Source organism: Amphiprion ocellaris, chromosome 10 (assembly GCF_022539595.1).
Source record: "Amphiprion ocellaris isolate individual 3 ecotype Okinawa chromosome 10, ASM2253959v1, whole genome shotgun sequence".
NCBI classification, from domain to species: domain Eukaryota; kingdom Metazoa; phylum Chordata; class Actinopteri; family Pomacentridae; genus Amphiprion; species Amphiprion ocellaris.
In genome coordinates this window covers 6194299-6203059 of record NC_072775.1, presented here as the reverse complement: position 1 = coordinate 6203059, position 8761 = coordinate 6194299, and the positions used below count along the sequence as shown (strand labels likewise).

Genomic DNA, 8761 nt, shown 5'->3' with positions numbered 1-8761 from the left:
CATTTTTTCTTAATAAATGATTGTTTCCATAATAAATAATGATGGAATTTGTAAAGACATGATCATAATGAACATAAAAACTTCTTTTTTTTAACTTTTAATAAAAATGTGTGGAAGATGTATCCCATGGACTTCAAACGTCCCTCAATTATCTACTGACCCATATATTCTCCCACAGTGCCACCTGCTGGTCAAGCTGCAAACGTACATAAACACAGAACACTCGTCATTTTACTCTCCTCCATTATTTATTTCACTTTGTTTGACACCAGAAGTAGAAAATATGTTTACAGACTTTCAGACAAACACCTAAACATTTGGCGGAGTCATGCACCTGCCCTACTTTTAACATGCGGAATAATGAACAGCTTGGTTTTACACAGTCTTCTTGAAGCCAGAGTGAGTCACTACACAGTCACGGCAGTTTACAACTTGAACACCTGATTGAATGACAATAACAAAAAAAAGAGTTACATCGGCCTCTATGTTATCATGAATGGAAGTCGAAGGTTATAGTCGGAGAGGAAAATGACAGAAGACACAGGTTTAAAAGTGCATGCGTGATGGTCTATACAGGTGATTATTATGATTACTATCAGCTGTTACACAAAGCAGCAGGAATGTAGGTCAGTTTCAGTGTCAGAGATAGAAACTTTTACACAAACAAATCTTGCAGTTACTGGAAGCTCCACTGAGTATTGCATATCCACATTTAAGGAATAGTTTGGCATTTTGGGTCTTATTGAATTCGCTTCTGAGTGTCCGATGGGAAGATCGATAACGCTGTCATGCATGTCATGCATGCAAATATGTAGCTGCAGGAGCCAGTGGCTGATTGAACCTGCTTATCTACTGCTGATCATAAATCACCAGCATTCTAAAACATTAACAGTGTTGCTCCTTCACCTGGAAATCAATGGAAGAAATTAATAAACATCTTTAGGCATAAGGGGAAATATTCAAAGCTTGTAATTTTGTATTTTGGGTTGTTCAAAATATGTGTTAATGCAATATTTATTCATCCCAACACAGAGGGGAAGTCCATTTTTTTATGACATGGGCATACTGTGTAAGAAAATGATTCCATACTATATTGGCAATATTACATACAGTCTAGTCCATGTTTAATTCTTTAACCCTTGTGTCGTCCGGCGGGTCAAATTGACCCATTTTAAAGTTTAAAAATGTGGAAAAAATATATATATTTTCACAGTGAAAATTTCTAAATTTTCAACTTTTGGGAAATTTTCGAACATTTTTTGGTGCAAAGAAAGAAATGCTAAAAAAAATGTTTCTTTAAGAACATTCAGAAAAAAAATAGACCAAAATCCAGCAAATTTCGCACAAACAAACAAATCACTTTAGATATTTTTTAGGATTTTTTTGGGAAGATTTTTATTCATTTTTTGAAAATATTTACATTTAAATTTTTTTTTTTTTTAATTTCTTGCCAAATTTGGGGATTTTTTTTTTTAAATCTAGCTAAGGGAAAGTTTTAAGGAATTTTTTGAATTTTCTTCCTGAAGATTTTGCAAATTTTTTTCAGAAATTTGGGGAATATTTTGCTGAGTTTTGGGATTTTTTTCAGACAAGGGAACAACTTTTTATGGTGCCCATAAATGAAGACAACAGGAGGGTTAATTCATATTCATAAATCTGCTTCTAGATAACAATGGAAGTTAATGTTAAGAATCATTACCAGTAACCTGCAACACTGTATGGACAAGTGAAGCCTCACAGACTGTATATAAAAGCTGGATGTAGCTAGCGGCTCTAAAAAGTGAAGCCAATGTGGAAGTACCTTAAACCTGCATTCCTTTTATTGACCAGCAGGAGGCGACTCCTCTGCCTGCAAAAAGAAGTACAATTTTATAGAAGTCTATGGGAAAATAAACATGGTTCTCATTTCATTTGTTTCGACTTTATGGTCTAAATCGCTAGCTTCAAGTCTCCTTCCATACAGCATGGGGTTCACTTGGTAAATGATGGTCCCATTTAAAGTACAATAGATGACAAATCAGGACATTTTTTAGGGTTAGGCTACCTTTTGATTGACAGATTGCACTGTGTCCTTGAGTTTTCAGTCTCTGGTTCACCATCTCTTATTTCAGTAGTTGACAAACCAATGGGTGACGTCTCAGTTGCTACAGCCATCTTTTATACAATGGCTTTTATATCATTGGTGAACATTTCCACTGTAAAAACAGGAAGCTAATGTAAAGCAACATAGGTAGCTAGTTGAGTTTGTTGTATGACTAAGTGTCCACATTTTTCTCTGAATGTCTTTTATCAGAGCCACTTTTTGCACTTCTGGTTGAAAATCTCTGAACCTGAAAACAGATTCTGGCCAATTTATGTTTATTTTGAGCTATATAATATGTCACATGAAATGATCAGAACAAGGGATGATGCTTGTCTACATACAGAATGGCGATACACTGTTAAGATATTGATTTTTGTTGAAAAAAAGTGAATGTATGCATTTCATCTCAGTGCTTCATTTGAGTATTTTTCTGCCAGTCAAAATGTTGTATGGACACTAATGCTGTAGCTACCATAGAGGTCATATAGTGCTAAATTTAAATGATTTGCAGCTTTAATAAATTATTAGCAAGTTAAGTTTGGCTAACTGTAGCAAGTGGAAGCTAAAGGTCAAAATCAGAGATGGCCACACGAGGCCCATATTACATCTATACAGCACAAAGACTGCACACAAGCAGGAATGCTAACCTGGCTAACTGTCCAAAGGTAACAAATCCACCAATCAGCATCTCTATAGCTCACTAAGTAGTGTGTTATTTAACTTCAGCTTAATTTGTACAAAACATGACGTAATGGAGTCTCAACTGGTCGCAAACCAACGGCTTCCAGCACAGAAACCCTTTGGCACATAGCTTTCAGCAAAACCGCTAATTGTTGTTTTTACATCTTACCTTGTGTAAAAAAAAAAACAAACACAAACAGGATATTACATGTTAACTGGTGAGCTTTAAAGGTGGAGGCAGGTCAATTTAGCTACCTTTGGACACAGCAAAGCTAGTTGTTTCACTTTGTTTCCAGTCTTTATGCTAGGCTATGCTAATCTTCTGCTAACTCTAGTTACATATACATCTAACTCTCAACAAGAAAGTATACTTCCAAAAATGTCAAACTACTCCTGTAGGGTTGTGATTATAATGGCATTGTTAGAAAAGTTTAAAAAAAAAAAAAAAAAAAAAAGTATAAACATTTTTAAAGATAGTACACATCATCATTTCATTTCTTTTTTTAAAACCACAGAGCCACTGAAACGCTTCATCCATACCGACTGTAAATGTCACACCTCCAGCTCTGCTACAGCCCGCTGCTTTCTACTATACACAACTGAGTCAAGCCTGTGAGTTTTTGTCGCAGCTCCACTACAGCTGAATCCATTTCCCCCTCCGCAGTACTGTCAATTTAAAGGAAGCACAAGCCATTACCTGGCAATACAGTCTCTACCAGCATCACTACCTCTACAAACATGCTACTTCCACTGCGACCGTTGCATCAGCTCGTCTCAGTGCTCTTACAAATTGCTTGAACGCCTACAAAACTCACACAGGTGCCCCGTCTGTTTTCTTTGTATATTTCAGTCCTCCCGCCGGTTGTGTTTAGTAACTAAGACTGAAAGTAAAAATCAGCTTTACAAGAGCTACAAATCTGTCTTTCTGCTTACCCTGACTCTGAAAAGCACCCTGCAATCAATCTGTTATTCTAGTGCACAGTAGATTCACACGGAGCACTGGGTAGTCACATCGCAGCACTTCTACAGTGGGTTTTGGGGGTCAGTGCCCTGTTTGAAGGCACATCAGCAGTCACGGTACTACCCTCCAGCTATCAGCCCGCTTTGGACGAACTGATTCATCACCACCACGACTGGAAACCATCCTTCAGCTCTCTGTCTGCCGGTGGGAGTGTGCAGCAGGTTAACTGTTCCTCTGCTCGGCCTCCCTCTGGATGGAAGAGGAGCTCTGGCTGTCCTCAGTGTCGTCTCCATCTGCAGGAAAAGAGAGAAAAGTTCAGCATTATTTATATAATCTATAGTGGTAACTTGTCTATCACGGGGGTTACGTTCCAGACTGCCCCATGATGGATGACAATCAGCAAAGTAGCAACCTTATGTAACCAGGTGGAAAATTAAGTGCTGTTTACACAAAACGCCACTAGAGGGCACTCCTGGTTCTTTTTTTTTTGGGGGGGGGGGATAACCTCCTGTGACAACGCAAGATTTTGGGGCTCCACTAGGGACCACCACAATCAGGAAGCTCTCTTTCCTTCGTGAGCGCAACACACACTGTTTGACCGGCGTTGTTATCTCTGGTTTTCTAAGAAACATGAAGACTGCTAGGAGCTGCTAGGCTAGAGCCCACGTCTGTCCATTAAGTCGAGTGTTGTGAAGCCCGCGTTGTCGGGGGGAGTTACTACATTTATATTTTTATGTAGTTTTGTTTCGCTTCATGTGTAGCTTTTCAGTCTTATCTAGACTTTTTTACCAGTGTAATTTTATTTGGTTGCACCGGAAGTAGCACCAGAAATTCCTAGCAGATTGCAGTTTTGTGTGCAGTGCAGCAAGTCAGTGTTGCAATTTCTTTTATTTATTGTTTAATTATTTTATCCATTGAAAAAAAAAACAGTTAATTTTGTCCAGAATAAAGAACCCAAATTATATTTCTGTGTCCTATGCAGTGTTAATTTTGCCAGGCTACACTTACTTATTATTTCTATATATTTTAAGGCTTTATAAACCCTCCCCACACACTGCACAACACCACAGAGCAACACTAGCAGTGACCAGATGTCTATGTGAAACAGACAAGGCCAGATACTGAATGCTGCTACACACAGGAGGAGATTGATGCTGTACCCAGCACTGTACTCTACGCATTTTATTTCGATTTAATATTCTTTTAATATGTTTCAATTATTATTTCTACATATTTTTTATATTGTTTTACAGTTTTTAGGCTAGACAATGCTTATTTTACTGCAAAAATAATTAATGTAGCAATCGCAGGGCCGGTCTATGGCTGAGCTGCTGTGCTGCAATGCACCATGGGAGTTCGGGGTGTTGGGGGTTTAAATGTCATTGCTGTGGTTCATGTTAGTGTTACAGTATTATTCGTGTTTGTGTTTTATTGTGTTTTTGTGGTTTAGTCAGCCTGGATAGTTTGGTTAAGTGTTAAGGTTTCAGGACCGTTAGTGTGAAGTGTTTGATGACTTCCTGCCACATTTTGTATAGTGCTGTTCCCTGTGTGTGTCAAAATAAAAGCATCCGCCAGTTGCAGAGTGCATCAAAGGTAGACTTCCATTCTCCAGCGTTGTTCTTCAACACAGCCGGCCACAATAATAAATATATAAAAAGACCTATGCATTGCAAAATCCTGCGACATAGTGAAAAATCTACAATACCAAATAAAATTGAAAAATAGGTGATACAGTGAGACTGTGAAAAGTGAACTGCGATATGGTGAGGGACCACCAGAATGTAATATAATAATATCACGTAATATACATGGTTTTTCTCTGAAATAGTGGAAAACATTTAATTATTGTAAAAATATTGTAACTTTATGATCAACTAAATTACAATAATTCATAAAAACACAGATTTTTTCAGTTGGATATTAAGTACAGTTTTTATATTTTTTGGTTAGTTCAGTGAGCAGTGCTTTACGGTGCAGCAGCGTACCTCCCCCTCCAGCGTTGATGTGCAGCTGGGACAGGGACAGGGTGAGGGGCAGCTCTCGTCCCTCGGGGTCGGTGGGACTCTGCAGGATGTCGTGCAGGGCGTTCCTGCGGCCCGTCCTGCCAGAGGCGATGAAGTCTGCGTACGTGGCCTCAACATCAGACATCGCTCGTGCATCGTTCACACAGCAACACCTGCAAGGAGATCAGCTGCTTCTTTACCTGCATGGATTCCAGTACAAAATATATCACAGTGTGCTGGAAGCTACTGGGTCAATATTTAACTGAGGGACTTTTGAAGTCCATGGGATATATCTTACATACATTTTTATTAAAAGTAAAAACAAGCTAATGTTTTTTATGTTCATTATGATGATGTCTTTACCTGTCAACTATGTTACAAAAAGTCTCGCAATTATATATTGACCCAAAGGCTTATCTTGTCAAAAATGTGGCCCAATTGCTGCTTTTAGTGCTGTTTCAAAATGAAAGTTTTATTTTTAGACTAACATACATCATGATAAAGGGAGTCATGTGCAGACAGGGTCTTGGACACAACTTCACCCAACTTTACTGTGGCATCATCGGTTCCAGTAGGTGGGTCAATATATAATTGTGGGACTTTTTGTAACATAGTTGACATTTTTGCTGTTTTCAGGCCTAAAATCAACATTTTTTTTATTATAACCAAACACCACATTGTATTTTTAGACAAAGATTCTTCTAAATATTATATATACAACTGAGTAAAACTGAAATTTATTTATAAAGATATTGTACCTAACCTATTGACATGCCATAAATCCACACTTGACTCACACACTACTTTATATTAAATATCTCAGAAAGCCTTGGAGTCTGGCCAGTCTTTTCTTCAGGAGGAAATGACATCATGTGGAGCAGGTCATGTGATCTGGAATTAACACACTTCCTTGAGAGGTGTTTTTGTAACGGGTAACGCAGATAATTTGTCATTTTCCATTTAAAATTTGATATAGTGCCAAAAAAAGAAACATCTGTCATGATTATCTCAACTTAATAAAAAGAACACAATCAAAACATTTTTGAATAAGCTCATTTTATTATTGTTTAGCTAATTAGAAGGTGGTTGTTATTAAATTCAGATGGTTATTTAGTTGACATTTCAGTGATATCCAGTCATTTTTTTAATTAATAAGTGATTGTTTTCATAAAAAATAATTATGGAATTTGTAAAGACATGATCATAATGAACATAGAAAAACACTAGCTTGTTTTTACTTTTAATAAAAATGTATGCAAGATATATCCCATGGACTTCAAAAGTCCCTCAATTATATATTGACCCCTTTATTAATGCCACAGTGGGGAAATTTGCAAGAATCTTTGCTGCTGTAACCTTGCATGAATACAGGCTTTTCTTATCTTACATTATGCACTAATTCAATTCAAACACGCACACTGATTTATGTATTGCATTTCACATGTTTCAAGCCTGAGTGATTTTCATGCAGCTCCACCAGGCAGCTCGTCCATCCAAAGGCCCACAAGTCGACGATCGGATTTAAAACCGGGACCACATGTCAAATCTGATCCCCATATCGACTCACAAACAGTAATACTGCGTTAAAGTCCAGTTTTCAGTGTCTCCTTACCTCCAGTGACGACTGTTCTGGTGATATAACCCGAAGCTACATTCTGCAGGGAGTGACTTCACCTAAAGCAGCGCAAAGGGCCCGACATCACATCAAACGATCCGACACCACAAACAAAACCGAGCCAGAGGATTCAAACGAGAACAAAACAAACCGCCGACACCGAGCAGCGTCCGGTAAGTACCGATCCAGTGAGATTACATTACACACGGCGCCGTGTCAGGGCCTGAAATGTCCAAATATCAATCACATCGGTTTGAAAAGTCCTCAATCTATTCTCCATGGCCGTCGCATCTTCCTCCTTCTCGACCAATCAGCGGCCGGAAGACCGAATCTGAGCGCTGATTGGTCAGCGGACACAAAAGGATGAGAGGAGAGAGCTCTGAGCTGCACCGACCAGCAGGATGCGTTCAGGGCCACTGCGGAAATGAAGCCATCCAAGATTAAAGAGTTTAAAGAGGTTTTATTTGTGATACACAGTACAGGCCGTAAAATTCAAAGTGAAAACAAACCACTACTGATCCCCATAAATGTCAGCACGAAAAATATATACGCAAAAAACCTCATCAGTGTGAAATATCTGTGCAATAACCTTCAATGTGCAATAAAAACAACAACAAAGAAAAATAAAACAAGAAAAAAAAGCTTTTACCAACATGCAATATCATATCATAGCATGTGCAATAGCATATTATTTAAAAAAAGAACAAATGAACAAATCTGTGCAATTTTTATATATATATATATATATATATATATATATATATATATATATATATATATATATATATATATATATATATATATATATATATATATATATATACATATATATAGCATTAGAATGACAGTTGCTGGAAATGTTCCTCTGTACCCCAATGTAGATATTCCATTAAAAATCTGTCGTTTCCAGCTAGAATAGTCATTTGCCACATTAACCCTCCTATTGTCCTCATTTACGGGCACCAAAAAATATTGTTTCCTTGTCTGAAAAAAAAAATCCAAAAATTAAGCAAAAAAATTCCCCAAATTTCTGAAAATTTGCAAAACCTTCAGGAAGAAAATCAGTTTCCCTTAAAGGTTTTATTTTTAAAAAATTCCAATAATTCCTTAAATGTTTTATTTTAAAAATACCCCAAATTTGGCAAGAAAATTCTTGTAAATATTTTCAAAAAAATTTGCAAAAATCTTTCAAAAAATCCTAAAAATATCTAAAGTGATTACATATATATCAGTAAAACTTCTAATATTGTTTTAAGAACATCCACATAAAAACCAACCAAAATCCAGTGAAATTCACTGGATTTTGGTTGATTTTTTGTGAATATTCTTAAGAAACATTTTTAACATTTCTTTTTTTCCACCAGAAATGTTCAAATATTTCCCAAAAATGTTGAAAATGTGGACATCAGAAGTTTCAC

At 37.0% G+C, this 8761-nt stretch overlaps 1 protein-coding gene across 2 annotated transcripts; it reads right to left on the bottom strand.

Moving 5' to 3' along the window:
* Positions 1-229: 229 nt before the first annotated feature.
* On the bottom strand, positions 230-7653 carry LOC111580726 (cAMP-dependent protein kinase inhibitor alpha). 2 transcript variants are annotated; one of them, XM_055014679.1, is made up of 3 exons: positions 7341-7653; positions 5711-5928; positions 230-4018 (listed from the first exon to the last, which is right to left on the bottom strand). In XM_055014679.1, exons 2-3 carry the CDS (start codon positions 5871-5873, stop codon positions 3948-3950), a joined length of 234 nt encoding a protein of 77 aa, XP_054870654.1. In that variant the 5' UTR covers positions 5874-5928; positions 7341-7653; the 3' UTR covers positions 230-3947. The 2 variants fall into 2 exon arrangements, with proteins under 2 accessions (XP_054870654.1, XP_023144361.1); XM_023288593.3 differs by having other exon boundaries at positions 5711-5901; positions 7341-7649.
* Between the last annotated feature and the right edge of the window lie 1108 nt (positions 7654-8761).

Coding starts and splice junctions, on each gene's coding strand:
- LOC111580726 (XM_055014679.1), bottom strand. CDS start 5,873: ATGTCTGATGTTGAGGCCACGTACGCAGACTTCATCGCCTCTGGCAGG. Junction 4,019..5,710: donor CATCAACGCTGGAGGGGGAG/GTACGCTGCTGC, acceptor CTTTTCCTGCAG/ATGGAGACGACACTGAGGAC.